The 16,581-nt window shown below is 42.1% G+C and overlaps 1 protein-coding gene across 1 annotated transcript in view; it reads right to left on the bottom strand.

Annotated features, from left to right (window-relative positions):
* LOC308250539 (uncharacterized protein) overlaps window positions 1-14,551 on the bottom strand; it is a 30,581-nt gene extending 16,030 nt beyond the window's left edge. Inside the window, exon 1 of the mRNA XM_080673251.1 lies at window positions 14,446-14,551. Coding sequence (XP_080529377.1) covers window positions 14,446-14,448 — 3 coding nt within the window. The 5' untranslated portion in view covers window positions 14,449-14,551. The remainder of the gene's footprint in view (window positions 1-14,445) is intronic.
* Between the last annotated feature and the right edge of the window lie 2,030 nt (window positions 14,552-16,581).

Below are 16,581 nucleotides of genomic sequence, written 5' to 3'. Positions count from 1 at the left end.
CCAGTGTTCATGTGTAAAGAAGATATTAAAATGGTTAAGGCACTTTGCTAGCTCAACAAGAAAATCCACAAGTATCTACTATTGCATTTAAAAAAAAGATGCTAATTTATTATTGTTCCCATGGCAAAAATTTGTTTTGTAAACTATTAATCATACTTCAACACCTCCAGTCTAAGCTCTAAAAATCCATTTGACTCACTCAAAATAATAGACCTTAAAATATTCCTACCCACACTGAAGGAAACAGGCCAAACAATAATGTAATACATGCAACCTATATATATAAAACCCAGATATATGCAAATAGGATGAACGGTGGAATAACCAAACAACCATACAACCGGTCGCTATGATGTGCGGCTGATCACCAGGGGGCGTGTGTGGAATATGGCACGCATCAGCAGCAGACTGCAGAGCAAGGAACATGGCAGGCGTCGGCCGGGGTAGAATAATGGAGCAGGTGAAGGGGGCACATGACCAAGGCGGGGCACCAGACACTGTCATCGGCGTGCGTCTCTGGTGGTTACTGAAAATTCTTTGCTCCCAGGGTGCCATGATCCCGCCCGGCGCTTGCACCGGCTGCGGGCGCTGGCCCAGATCCCACCAGCTTCTGGCACCAGAGCCGCTGCTCGCACCCACCGCCAGCTCCCGACACCGGCTCCCGGATCACCCCTCAGGGCTCCTCCACCTCCCTCTGCTCCTGAGGGGCGATCGGGGCCAGCAGCCATCTCTTGCACCCACTGCTGGTGCCAACCCCAAATGCTCTGCGCCATTAGTGGATGTGAGCGGGGCTGGCACCATCAGGGCATGGGAGCAGCGGAGGCGAGAGCAGGGCTGCTGGCAGACAGGGGACTGGGGACCCGGAGGGAGGGGTTGGGCGGGGGCGCGAAGTATGGGCCGAGACCCACCCCTGGGTCCACTGCAGCCTCATGGCCCACAGTTCCTTTCAAGGTGCACAAATTCGTGCACTGGACCCTGAGTGTAACAATAAAGTATTTTATTTCTCTGAGAGGCACTGTGTCAGGAAAACTTAAAATAGTTTACACTTTGTATTAAGTTGCAATGATTGCACACATTTTTATTCATTTAAAACCTGAGACTAAAATAACGTGAAAACATGTTTAAAGGTCACAAACTAGGGGAGAGGCAGGGCTGATGTACAACATACAGAAAGTTACCCCAGAGCAACCACCCAAAGGATTTCTCAGGGGATTGCTGTTCCCGGGGAAAGATCCTGGAAAGAGAGGGAGAGGCACAAAGCTTTGATGCAAATTACTTCCAGGTGGTTATTAGCTACCTGGAAATACACACACACAATACACTTTTTAAAGACAGCCATTCATTAACTATGGGAAAATAATAATTCAAATTTTGAGTCTGTTCTATTAAAAAAAGGGACAACTGGTGCACAATGAATCATTTATGTCAAGTCACATCACCAAAAGCAAAACTTAACACATTGCAGGCAGATCATGAGCATTCTGGTGTTTTCTTATGACAGAGTGTTTTCCATACTAGTAAATGTTAAAGGCATGCCTTAAAATTAAATACCCATTGCATATTAAAGTTATTTATTACATGTTCTTACAAGCTAATATCTTTTTAAAACTTTGTAAAATGTTTTTTGTTTTTTTTTACCCATTCAATAGAAACTTATCTGACTACTGGGTAAAGCTAGCAATAAAACTACTGGTCCTCAATGTGTTAATACAGTCATGAGCCACATAACCTATGATCAACAACAGACCTCATATAGGATGGTAGTCCCATAAGAGTATAATGGATTTGGCATAAGAAAATAAATAACCTAGGAATATATTCAAGCAAGGAGGTAAAAGACCTGTATTCATAAAATTATAAGACACTGAAGAAAGAAATTGAAGAAGATACAAATAAATGGAAGCAAATACCATACTCATAAATAAGAGGAATTAACATCATTAAAATGTCCATACAACCCAAGGTGATCTATATATTCAGTGCATAGGAACTGACCAATCAGAACCAAAATTCCTATCAAAACACCAATGATGTTTTTCACAGGACTAGAACAAGTAATCCAACATTTCATATGAATCCACAAAAGACCCCAAATAGCCAAAGCTATCTTGACAAAGAAGAACAAAGTTAGAGATATCACATTACCTGACATCAAACTATATTACAAAACTATAGTAATCAAACCAGCATGGTATCAGCATAAAAACAGACATATAGACCAATGGAAGAGAACAGAGAGCCCACAAATAAATCCAAACTTATATGTTAAGTTAATATATACAAAGGAGACAAGTGCATACAATAAAGTAAAGACAGTCTATTCAATAAATGGTGTTGGGAAAATGCGTGCAAAAAAATGAAACTTAGATCTCCTTCTTACAACATATGCAAGAATTAACTCAAGTGGATTAAAGACTTAAATGTAAAACTTCTACAGTAAAATCTCTTAATATTTCTCTTAATATTTTTATGACATGTCCCATTGAGCAAGGCAAACAAAAGAAAAAATAAACAAATGAGACCACCTCAAACTAAAAAGATTCTGCTGGCAGGAAAGCTTCATTCACAAAATGAAAAGACATTCTACACAATGGGAAAACATATTCGGCAATGATACATTTGATAAGGGGTTAATATCCAAAATTTATAAAGAATTCGTACAAAATCCACAGGCAGAAAAATCTCAGACATATGCCGAAGGAACTTCTTCACTGATACTGCTCCTAGGGCAATGGAAACTAAAGAGAAAATAAACAAATGGGACTACATCAAAATAAAAAGCTTTTGCACAGCAAAAGAAACCATCAACAAAACAACAAGAAAGCCCACTGCATGGGAGAACATATTTGCCAATGTTATCACCGATAAGGGTTTAATCTCCAACATCTACAGGGAACTCATGCAGCTTAACGAAAGGAAGATAAACAATCCAATCAAAAAATGGGCAACAGACCTAAATAGACACTTTTCGAAGGAGGACAGAAGGAAGGCTAAGAGACATATGAAAACATGCTCAAAGTCACTAATTATCCAAGAGATGCAAATCAAAACAACAAAGCGGTATCATCTCACACCCATCAGAATGGCTATCATCAACAAATCAACAAACGACAAGTGCTGGTGAGGATGTGGAGAAAAAGCAACTCTTTTGCACTGCTGGTGGGAATGCAGACTGGTGCAGCCACTGTGGAGAACAGTATGGAGTTTCCTCAAAAAACTAAAAATGGAACTCCCATTTGACCCAGTGATCCCACTTCTAGGAATATATCCCAAGAAACTAGAAACACCAATCAGAAAGGATATATGCACCCCTATGTTTGGAGAAAAAGGTACCCTAGTGCACTGCTAGTGGGAATGCAGACTGGTGCAACCACTGTAGAAAACAGTATGAAGTTTCCTCAAAAAATTAAAAATGGAACTCTTGTTTGACCCAGTGATCCCACTTCTAGGAATATATCCCACGAAATCAGAGACACCAATTAAAAAGAATATATGCATCTCTATGTTCATAGCAGCACAATTTACAATCACTAAGAATTGGGAAATAGCCTAATTATCCATCAGCAATTGAGTGGGTTAAAACAAAACAATCTGTGGTACATCTATACATTGGAATACTATGCTGCTGTAAAAAAGAAAGCATTCTTACCATTTGCATCAGCATGGATGGACCTGGAAAGCATGATGCTAAGCAAAAGAAGCCAGTTGGAGAAAGATAAATATCACATGATCTCACTCATTTGTGGATAATAATGAACAACATAAACTGATCAATAAAAATAGATCTGCCCTGGCTGGTTTGGCTCAGTGGATAGAGCGTCGGCCTGCAGACTGAAAGGTCCTGGGTTCGATTCCGGCCAAGGGCACATGCCTAGGTTGTGGCCTTGGTCCCCAGTAGGGGGCGTGCAGGAAGCAGCCTATCAATGATTCTCTTTCATCATTGATGGTTCTATCTCTCCCTCTCCATTCCTCTCTGAAATAAATAAAAATATATTTTAAAAAAATAAATAAAAATAAAATTAAAATAGATCCATAGACATAGAAGCATCAAACAGACTGTGAAACCTCAGAGGAAAGGCAGGGGAGGGGTGCGGGATAAAAGATCAACCAAAGGACTTGTATGCATGCATAGAAGCATAACCAATGGACACAGACAGAGGGGAGTGAGGACATGTCCTGGGGGTGGGAGTAGCTAGGGAGAGGTCAATGGGGGAAAATGGATATATATGTAATAATGTAAACAATAAAGAATTTAATTTTTTTAAAAAAGAAGAAATGCTAAAGGGACTGCTATAATGAGAACAAGAACCAAAGAGAAACCTAGGCATACAGAATTAAAATGGCAATAAATAAGTACTTAGCAATAATAATCCTAATGTAAATTGATTAAATGCTCCAACTAAAAGGCATAGATTAGCTTAAGGGATACAAAACATGACCCAATTATATGCTGTCTACAAGAGACCCACCTCAGAACAAAAGACACACACAAGATGAAAGTGAAGGGATGGAATAAATTTTTCCATGCCAATGGAAAAGAAAAAAAAGCTGGAGTAGCAATACTCATAGCCAACAAAATAGACTTTAAAATGAAGGCCATCACAGCACAAACAAAGGGATGGATCCAACAAGGGGATATAACCCTGGTCAACATGTATGCACCCAATATAGTAACACCTAAGTACCAGTACATAACTTCTAAAGAACTTTAACAGAGAGATCGACAACACTACAGTCATAGTACAAGAATTCAACACCCCACTGACTTCACTGGATGGATCTTCCAGACAAAAACTTAACAAGGAGACAGTGACTCTAAAGGACACACTGGATCAGATAGATTTAATTGACAATTATATAACATTTCACCCCAAAGAGCAAAATATACATTCTTCTCAAGTGCACACAGATCATTCACAAAGAAAGACCACATTAGGACACAAAACATGTCTCAAGAACATCAAGAAGATTGAAATCATATCAAGCATCTTCCCGATCACAGTGGAATGAAATTAGTCAGAAACAACATTTGACACTGTCCTGCACTAAACTTTGAGAGGCATAGAGGATCTACTTAGCATATACTCCCAAACCCAAACAGATAGCCAAAATGAGGAGACAACCCAAGTGAAAGAACAAGAGAATTCTCCAGAACTACAGTAAAAACACCCAAAAACATTCAAACACATGGAGGCTAAAGAGCCTAATATTAAATATTGAATGGGTTACCACAAGGTCAAGAAAGAAATCAAAAACTTCCTGGAAACAAATGAAAATGAACACACAACAACCCAAAATCTCTGGGACACAGCAAAAGCCATCCTGAGAGGGAAGTTCATAGCACTACAGGCATACCTCAAAAAACAAGAAAAACCCACAATAAATTATTTAACCCTACAACTTAAAGAACTAGAAAGAGTACAATAAGAAAAGTCCAGAGTAAGTAGAAGGAAGGAAACAATAAAGATTACAGCAGAAACAAATTACATAGAGACAAAACAAACAAACCAAAACAATACAAAAAAAAAAAAATCAAATGAAACCAAGAGCTGGTTCTTTGATAGGATAAACAAAATTGATAAACTGTTAGCCAGACTTATCAAGAAACAAAGAGAGGAGAATCAAGATGGCGGTATAGGTAAACACCTATACTTGCCTCTCACAACCACATCAAAATTCCAACTAAAAGGCAGAACAACTACCACCCCGAACCGTGGGAAAGCTGGCTGAGTAGAAGTTCCACAACTAGAGAGGTGAAGAAAGTGCATTGAGACTGATAAGAAGTGTGGAGGCACAGAAAGTGCTGGCACCTGGATGTGCTGCTCTTTTAATCGGAAGGAAGATAGAAGCTTGCGCTTGCTCTGAACTCCAGTTCCGGGCGAGACTCTGAGGGACCCAGACACATACGGGGAGAAACTGGACTGTCTGGCATTGGGACAGAAACACAAGGGCGGCTTTCTATCAGAGGTGCTTGCAGCAATCATTGTTCCTGCGTGGGGGCACGGGACGCGCAGACCCAGGGACCTCTCCGGTGCAGGGCTCACTGGCAGCCATTGCCGTTTGCTCCGCTCTGGTGATTCCCAGAGACCCTGCCCCACCCAATTTACAACCCCACCCAAGCTGAGTGCATCGGCTTCTGCATATGAATGGCCTGTCCTTTCTCTGCCTAAAACCTGTCAAACTGCAGCTGGGTCAGAGAGCCCAGAGCTTCCAAAAGAAGGGCCAAGGCGCAGCCCCATACAAACAGGAGGAATCTGCAGATATCTCTGTAGCTCCGGCTGGGCGGCCCCAGACAGTGGCTGACCTTGCATCTCCTTGGAGATTCAAGAGCCAGTGTACCCAGTGGTCAGTGTGAGACAATACCAGATTACAACTCTTCACATCCATAAGAGACACACTCAAGGGGCAGACTCAGTGAGCACCAAAGCCCCACTGAAGCAAGTCCTGCCCCATAAGGGTGTTTCCTGTGCAACAGATCTTCCAGTGTAGACTCAGCTGGTCATCACAACCAATTGGCCTGGAGGTCAATTCATCCCAGTGATACCAACAGCAATCAAGGGTTAACTACAATAAGACCGTGCACACAGCCCACAAAGGGGTGCACCAAGAGCGTCCACGTTAGGTGACTGGGGAGGCTGAGCCATGGGGCCCTATAGAACGCCTACCACACAAGGCCACTCTATCAACTCAAGGAGACTTCGCAGCTACCCAGTACATAGAAACAAACACAGGGAAGCAGCCAAAATGCGGAGACAAAGAAACAAGTGACAAATGAAAGAAATGGATGAAAGCAAAATACTGGATATAGAGTTTAAAACCATGGTTATAAGGTTACTCAAGAATCTTCTAGAAACCTCTGAGAAATTTAGTGAGACCTTCAAGGATATGAAATAGGACCAATCAGAAATTAAGCATATACTGACTGATATAAAGAATAATATACAGTGCCCTAGCTGGTTTTGCTCAGTGGATAGAGCGTCAGCCTGTGGACTGAAGGGTCCCAGGTTCGATTCCAGTCAAGCACATGCCTGGGTTTCGGGCTTGATCCCCCATGGGGGGCATGCAGGAGGCAGTTGATCAATGACTCTTTCTCATCATTGATGTTTCTACCTCTCTTCCTCTCCCTTCCTCTCTGAAATCAATAAAAAAATATTTTTTAAAAAAACAATAATATACAGAGATTCAACAGCAGACTAGAGGATCGCAAGAATCAAGTCAAAGATTTGAAATACGAAGAAGCAAAAAAACACCCAAGTGGAAAAGCAAAAAAAAAAAAAAAGAAGAATCCAAAAATATAAAGATAGTGTAAGGAACCTCTGGGACAACTTCAAGAGTACCAACATCTGAATTATGGGGGTGCCAGAAGAAGAGAGAGAGCAAGATATTGAAAACCTATTTGAAGAAATAATGACAGAAAACTTCCCTTACCTGGGGAAAGAAGTAGACTTACAAGTCCAGGAAGCTCACAGAACCCCAAACAAGAGGAATCCAAAGAGGACCACACCAAGACACATCATAATTAAAATGCCAAGGGCAAAAGACAAAGAGAGAATCTTAAAAGCAGCAAGAGAAAAACCGTTAGTTACCTACAAGGGAGTACCCATACGACTGTCAGCGGATTTCTCAACAGAAACTATGCAGGCCAGAGGAGAGTGGCAAGAAATATAAAAAGTGATGAATAGCAAGAACCTACAACCAAGATTATACTACCCAGCAAAGCTATCATTTAGAATTGAAGGTGAGATAAAGAGCTTCACAAACTAGGAAAAACTAAAGGAGTTCATCACCACCAAACCAGTGTTATATGAAATGCTGAAGGGTATTCTTTAAGAAGAGGAAGAAGAAGAAAAAGGTAAAGATAAAAAATTATGAACAGCAAAGTGACAACAAATACATATCTATTTACAAGTGAACCTAAAAATGAAATGAATAAAAAACCTGATGAAAAGAACTGGTGAATGTAATAGAATCAGGGGCATAGAAAGGAAATATACTGACAATTCTCGGGGCGGGGGCGGGGGAGGTCGTGGGGGGTGCAGGAAGAGATTGGACAAAGCTTACACCTATGGATGAGGTCGGTGGTGGGGGGGCAGGTGAGGGAAGACCTGGAGTGGGGTGGAAACCGGGTAGAGAGGAGCTATGGGGGGGGAAAGAGGAACATCTGTAATAATATCAACAATAAAGATTTAAAAGTTAAAAAAAAAAAAGAAACAAAGGGAGAGGACCTAAATAAGTAAAACCAGAAAAGAAAGTGGAGAAGTAAGCAATGACACCACAGACAGAAATACAAAGGATTGTAAGAAAATACTATGAACAACTATATGCCAACAAGCTGGACAATGTGGATGAAATGGACAAATTCCTAGAAAAATACAATCTCCTAAAACTGAATCAGAAGGAATCAGAAAACCTGAGTAGGCCAATAACAACTGATGAAGTAGAAGCAGTAATTAAAAAACTCCCAGCTAATAAAAGCCCAGGTCCGGACGGCTTCACAGGGGAGTTCTTCATTCAAAGAAGAACTAACACCTTTACTCCACAAACTATTTCAGAAAATCCAAAAGGAAGGAACACTTCCAAACTCTTTTTATGAGGCCAGCATTATTCTAATTCCAAAAGCAAATAAAGACACTACAAAGAAAGAGAATTACAGACCAATATCTCTGATGAACATAGATGCTAAAATACTCAACAAAGTATTAGCAAATAGCATCCAGCAATATCTTAAAAAGATCATACACCATGACCAAGTGGGATTTATTCCAGGCTGGTACAATATTCACAAATTAATAAACGTGATACATCACATAAACAAATTGAAAGACAAAACTCACATGATCATATCAATAGGTGCAGAAAAAGCATTTGACAAAATCCAACACCCAGTTTTGATAAAAACTCTCAGCAAAGTGGGACTAGAGAGAGCATATCTCAACATGATAAAGGCCATATATGACAAACCTACAGCCAACATCATACTCAATGGGCAAAAATAAATTGTTTTACGATCAAAGCGTGGTTCAAATTGACCTGGAACAAGACAGGGATGTCCGCTTCCACTACTCTTATTCAACATAGTACTGGAAGTCCTAGCCACAGCGTTCAGACAAGTAGAAGAAATAAAAAGCATCCAAACTGGAAAAGAGGAAGTATAACTCTCATTATTCGCAGAAGACATGATATTGTACCCAGAAAACCCTAAAGATTCCACCAAAACACTACTAGATTTAATCAATGAATTTGGCAATGTAGCAGAATCAATACCCAAAATCAATACCCAAAAACCGATGGTTTGTTTATACACCAACGATGAATTCTCAGAAAGAGAACCTAAACAACCAATTCCATTTACCTTGTCAACAAAGGAAATTAAGATACTTAGGAATAAACTTAACCAAGCAGGCAAAAGACCTGTACTCGGAAAACTACAGGACATGGAATAAAAACGTAGAAGAAGATATAACCAAGTGGAAGAATATACTGTGTTCATGGACTGGTAGAATCAACATCATTAAAATGTCCCTACTTCCCAAGGCAATCTACAGAGTCAATGAAATCCCATTAAAATCCTATTGCCATCTTTCACAGAGCTAGAACAAATACTCCAAAAATGTATATGGAATCAAAAAAGACCCTGAATAGTTGCAGCAATTTTGAGAAAGAAAAACAAAGTCGGAGGAATCATGACACGAGATTTCAAGTTATACTACAAAGCCACCAAAATGAAAACAGCCTGGTACTGGCACAAGAACGGGCATATAGATCAATGGAACAGAACAGAGAACCCAGAAATCGAAACAAGCCATTACACTCCATTAATATTCGACAAAGGAGGCAAGTGCATACAATGGAGTCAAGAGAATCTCTTAAATGTTGTTGGGAAAATTGGACAGATACATGCAAAAGAAATGAAACTAGACCACCAATTTACACCATACACAAGAATAAACTTAAAATGGATAAATTCAATGTAAGTCGTGAAACCATAAAAATTCTAGAAGAAACCATACGCAGCAAAATCTGAGACATCTCTCATAGCAGTATGTTTATAGACACATCTCCTAAGACAGTGGTCGGCAAACTCATTAGTCAACAGAATGGCCGCGGTTTGCCAACCACTGGACTAGACTAAATGTTACCGTGTAGTTGGAAGCTGTAAGGATTAGGCAATTGTAGTATATTGTGTGCAAAGAGGTAAAGGGTAGTAGTATATGACAGTGGTCGGCAAACTCATTAGTCAACAGAGCGGCAAACCGCAGCTTGCGAGTCGCATGTGTCTCGCGAGCCACGGTTTGCCGACCAGCCATAAGACAAAGAAAATAAAGGAAAAAATTAACAAATGGGACTATATCAAAATATAAATCTTCTGCACAGCAAAAGAAACCATCAATAAAATGAAAAGGGAGCCCACTGTATGAGAGAACATATTTAGCAATAATACATCTAATAAAGGGTTAATATCCAAACTATATAAGAAACTCTACAACTTAACAGAAGGAAAACAAACAATCCAATATAAAAGATGGCCAAGAGACATAAAAAAAAATGCTCCAAGTCACTAATCATCCGTGAGATGCAAATCAACAGGATACCTTGTCAGAATGGTTGCCATCAACAAATCAAAAAAATGACAAGTGCTGGTGAGGTTGGGGAGAAAAGGGAACCCTAGTACATTGCATGTGGGAATGCAGACTGGTGCAACCATTATGGAAAACAGTATGGAGTTTTTTAAAAAATTAAATATGGATCTGCCATTTGACTCAGTGATCCCACTTCTAGAAATATATCCTAAGAAAACCTGAAACACCAATTAGAAACAATGTATGCACCCCTATGTTCACAGCAGCACAATTTACAATAGGAAAGATCTGCAATCAGCCCAAGTGTCCATCAGTAGATGAGTGGATAAGAAAGCTGTGGTTCGTTTATACCACGGAATACTATGCAGCAGTAAAAAAGAACAATCTCTTTCCATTTGAGACAACATGAAGGGACCTGGACTATATGATGCTAAGTGAAATAAATCAGTCAAAAAAAGACAAGTATCACATGATCTCTCTCATATGTGGAATCTAAGTAACAAAAAATAAACTGATGATAGGCGTGGATCCAGAGACATGAGAGCCTGGAAGAGAGTGCAGAATCTCCGAGGGAAGGCGGGGGAGGGTGGGTGGGAGCTAATCAACTAAAGGCCTTGCATGCATATATGCATAACCCATGGACACAGACAAAAAGGTGCTGAACACCTAGGGTAGGGGGCAGGAAGAGGTGGGTGTTGAGGGGGTCAATTGGAGAAAAAAGGCGATACAGTAGGTCCTCGGGTTATGTTGGAGATCCGTTCCTACAGCGCGACGTAATGTAGGTTGGAACCCACCTACGTAAGCACCTATGTCACTCACATGGAGCACATACACAGCAGTAATGAAGTGAAACGGTAAAAAAAAAATTAAAAGAACAATTCCTGACCTTTACTTGAGGTAAATACAATAAATAATAAAAAACATAAAGCACATTTGTATAGTACATACCTCAAAATGACAGAACTTTTCTTTTTATAAATAAACGGGAGATGGCGACGTAAATACTAAACGATGTATGTCGAGTCCGACGTAACCCCAGGACTGCCTGTATATGTAGTACTTTCAACAATAAGGAATTATTATTATTTTTTAAAGGAAACACATGACCTAGCTGGCTTGACTCAGTGGATAGAGCACCAGAATGCAGACCAAAAGGTCCCAGGTTCGATTCCACTCAAGGGCATATACCTTGGTTGCAGGCTCCTCCCCAGCCCAGCTCTGGTCAGGGCTCGTGCAGGAGGCAACCAATTGATGTTTCTCTCTCACATCAATGTTTCTCTCTGTCTTTCCCTCTCTCTTCCACACTCCCTAAAAAATCAATGGAAAAATATCCTGAAGTGAGGATTAACAAACAAAAACAACAACAAAAAGGAAGTAGAAATTGATAGTTACAAAATAGGAGGATGTAAAGTAGAGCATAAGAAATACAGTCAATAATATTCTGTTAACCATATGTGGTATCTGATGGGTATTAGACTTTGTAAGTTACGTACATGTCTAATCACTATGTTGGCACCTGAAACTAATTTATTGTGTCAACTTATTGGAAAAAAAGTTTAAGCCCTAACCAGTATCACTCAGTGAAGAGAGCGTCGGCCTGTGGACTGAAGGGTACCGCGTTCGATTCCCGGTCAGGGGCACACACCTTGGATGCAAGCACCCCTCCCAGCCTGGGCCCTGGTCGGGCATGTGCAGGAGGCAACTAGTCTATGTGTTTCCTTCATGTCAATATTTCTCTCTGTCTTTCCCTTTCTCTTCCCCTCTCTCCAAAAATCAATGGAAAAATACCCCCGGTGAGAGTTAAAAAAAAATGTTTAAAAGAAAATGGTGCATGATTTGGAAACAGCCTAAGTGCCCACCAGTAGATGAGTGGATTAAAAAACTGTGGTACGTCTACACAGTGGAATACTACGCTGCTATAAAAAAGAAGGAACTTTCACCATTTGCAACAGCTTGGATGGACCTGGAGAGCATTGTGCTAAGTGAAATAAGCCAGTCGGAGAAAGATGAATATCACATGACCTCACTCATATGTGGGATATAATGAACATAAACTGATGAACCGAAATAGATCCAGAGACTAAGAAACACTGAACAGACAGTCCAACCTCAGAAAGAAGTGAAGGGAGGGGAGAGGGGTAAGAGATCAACCAAAGGACTTCTATGCATGCGTATTAGCATAGCCAATGGACATGGACACTGGGGTGAAGGGGGCTTGTCCTGGAGGCATGGGGGATGTCAATAGGGGAAAAGGAGATATATGCAGTACTTTAAACAATTTTAAAAATGGTGCACACACACACACAGAGGACTATTATTGTATTATTCAGCCATTAGAAAAGGAAATTCTGCCACTTGTAACAACACATTCATGGACCTTGAGGGCAGGATGCTTTGTAAAATAAGTCAGAAAAAGAGAAATACCGTGTATTCTCACTTGTCTGTGGAACCTTTATAAAAACTCCATTGATACAGAACGCAAACTGATGGTTGCTAGAGGTTGCAGGAGTGGTGTACGGGGGTGGGGTGGGGGTCAAATGGATGAAGAGTGTGAAAAGGTACAAACTTCCAGTTATAAAATAAGTCATGGAAATGCAGCTTACAGCACGGAGACTGCAGTTAGTAATACCATATTTCAGATGTGAAAGTTGCTAAGAGTAAGTCTTAAAAGTTCTCTTTTCAAGAAAAAAATATTCTGTAAGTCTGTATGATGACAGATGCTAACTAGACTTATTGTGATAGTCACTTCACAATACATAAACATATCAAATCATTATGCTGTACACCTTAAACTAATATAATGTTGTATGTCAATTATAACTTAATGAAAATAAAATCCCTTCTATAAAACAAAAAGATTACAGTGGATTTGAAAAACTGCAATCACCTAGTGATGTCATACCCATCACAGTGTCATAGGGAAATGCATTACTCAGATGTTTATGATGATGCTGGTGTAAACAAGCTTCTTGTGCGGCCAGTCCTATGAAAGTCCAGCACATACAGTTATGTTCACTACATATAATACCTGATGATGATGAACTGGTTCATGTATTTGCTATACTATCCTCTTTATCGTTGTGAGCTTTCTACTTAGTGAAAGGAAACTTTGCTGTGAAACAGTATGCTGTTTCATGCGGGCAGCAGCCTCAGAGGTCTTGTGTTAACTGTGCCTTTTGATTGCATAATTGCCTCCTGGACTTGATTGAATCTGTGTTTTGTAAATTTCCTGGCCTAAGTGTACAGTGTGATAAAGTCTACAGACCTGCACAGTAACGTCCTAGGCCTTCATATTCACTCACCAATCACTGACTCCTGCAGAACAACCTCCAGTCCTGTAGCCCACTCAGGGTCAGTGCCCCACACGGATGTACCATTTTCTACCTTGCACACCACATTTCTACTGCACCTTTTCATAAATGCTTACTACCATTGCATTACAATTGCCTACAGTATTCAGTACAGTAGCATGTTGTACAGGTTTGTTGACTAGGACCCACAGGCTACACCATATGGCCTAGGTGTGTAGTAGGCTACACCATGCAGGTGTGTGTGAGAGAAGTGAAAACAACAAAACTGCCCCAATGATCCTCCCCGTGGTCACCGCACCAACTGTGGAGCCGCGGGGATGTGGGTGCAGAGCTGCCCAGACACGCTCCGCAGCCGAAGGCCCTTCCGCGGGGACAAACTGGACGCCCGGGTCCCGGCTGAGCCCCACACTGCGAGCCCAAGGGGCCTGCAGTTTCAGCGGAGCCCCCGGGCGCTTTGGGTCCGCAGGCTCCGGACCTTACCGTGGAGAGACTGTCCAACCCCCGCGGTTCCACCCGCCCGTCCTCCCCGTCTCCACGCCCGGCCGCACACTCACCATTTCTAGTTTCCTGGGCCTCCCTGAGTCCCGCCTGCGGCTCCCAACACCGTACAGATCACGGACAGACGAAAGACACAAATGCGAGGGGTATACGATCTCAGTGAACTTCCGCGTAGTAGCAGAGCGTAACCCCACCCACCTGCTCCCCAAATAGCCCCACCCACCCGCCCCCACCGTAGCCCCACACACCGGCCCCCACAGCAGCTCCACCCACCAGGCGCTCAGCTCAGAGGACAGATACTTCGCACCACCCGCCCCCTAGCGCCTGAGGTGCACAGGCCTGAGCCCAAAGCAGCCAGATCTCCTGTCCAGGGACCTTTGCATTGAGCAAGGCTGAGAGCCCCCCAGGGAACAGTGGTTCTTCCTTGCAAACACATACACTTAAAAGGCACCTAATGAATCTGGCTCCATTTTGATCTTTGTTGACAACTGGAGTCTGACGTGTGCATTTGCCAAAAAGGTGCCCAGGCTCAGGGACCAGGGATGCCTTAGGGTGGTATCCTTCCAGAACTACAGCCAGATTCCCAGAAAGAGCATTGAAACCAGAAACAGGCCACCATGTCCAGCGGGAAAAGTGACTTCTGCGTATTTAGAATGGTTACCTTTAGAAAATGTTGTTCACATGAAAAATGTGTTCCCACTGGTGATTCAGTCACCCTCCTCTGAGCCACCCCTTACTTGTGGTTATCTTGTAGGCAGTTCCACAGACCTACACAGAGCAAGGAGATGGGCCAGGTACAGAGGTCACCAGGGTGGAAGGCCAGGTGTCTAGCAATGGGCAGTCAATTGTAGGGTGGGGCCTTGTCCCCAGGGAGACATTTCCTCCTCTAGCTCCAGGCCCAGTTAAGCAACAAAATGCCAGGGCTGACCCCAGGACCAGCTGCAATGAATAATGACCCCTGCTCTGGTGCCAGCCAATCCATCAGTGGAAGCCACATCCCTGAATGGACACACCTGGAAAGCTACAGAATATTCCATTCACATCTTCCCATGGGACCTCCCCTGAAATCTCCACCCTTAAAACCTTTAGGAAGGAGGACCCAGTGGGCTCTCCCTCCCTGGAGCACACCTGTACCTTTCCCTTCTCCCTCCACTCCCCCCCACCCTCAAGGCAGGTTACCTCCCAATCTCCAAGGACCCTTCGGTTACTGCCTTAACTCCTTTCCTAAGCCCGTTTATTCTAAGAATTACTTCTGCTACCTCTTTAATTTACCCAGTAACTGTTCTCTTACAAATTGGGTCTTGCTCTGAATTCTTTCCTAGCCAGAACTGAAGTACCCAGGCTGCTGAACCCACGTTTGGTTTGAGCACAGCCAGACACCTGGTGCCATTCTTGTTGCCTACCACAGTTAACTGTTTAATCCAGCAATAATGAGATTTATCAGAAAACTGGGTTCCATCTGTCAATGTAATAATCATTCAAACCTCACGAGAATTTTTGTGAGTTTATTGTCAGGAAGCAAAATGTCAATGGATTGAGATATTGTTCTGGGGAATGGAGTTTTGTACCTTATCTATAATAATAAAAGCATGATATGCTAATTAGATCAGATGTCCTTCCGGACAAAGTCAGGGCTGAGAGGGAAGCCCGGATTCTAGGTCCTGCAGGTGGCCAGAGGGAAGCCCGGGTTTCGAGTGACAGAGGGAAGCCGGTGCCAGCAGCCAGGGGAAGGAAGGCCTACTCTTGCAGGAATTTCAAGCATTGGGCCTCTAGTTTTATATATTACAATCATAAGAGAAAATCCAAGTGGGTTACATGAAATCCATTGGTGATACATTAGGGCAGTGATCGGCAAACTCATTAGTCAACAGAGTGGCAAACTGCGGCTCACGAGCCACAGTTTGCCGACCACTGCATTAAGGGGTAAGATGAAGTGGTTCCTGTAGTCTCCATCATGGCAAACACAAGGGCCAGAATAGACTTAGTGTTGCTACATCCACCTGCACCATGGAAACCATGAGGTCTTAAGACTCACCCTACAAGATGGTCTTTTCATCAAAGAGCTCCACTGAGAAGGCACAAGGAGTTCCTGTATGTAAAGAGAGATTTTCCCCGTAGCCTTGGCATATGGCCCTAATGGAACGAGTCACACACGGTTCAAGCAGCTGCTCTGTGCGAGGGTCACTGAGAAG

This window comes from Plecotus auritus (genome assembly GCF_963455305.1).
Source record: "Plecotus auritus genome assembly, chromosome: 6".
Lineage (NCBI taxonomy): Eukaryota > Metazoa > Chordata > Mammalia > Chiroptera > Vespertilionidae > Plecotus > Plecotus auritus.
This window is presented reverse-complemented; position numbering and strand designations above follow the sequence as displayed.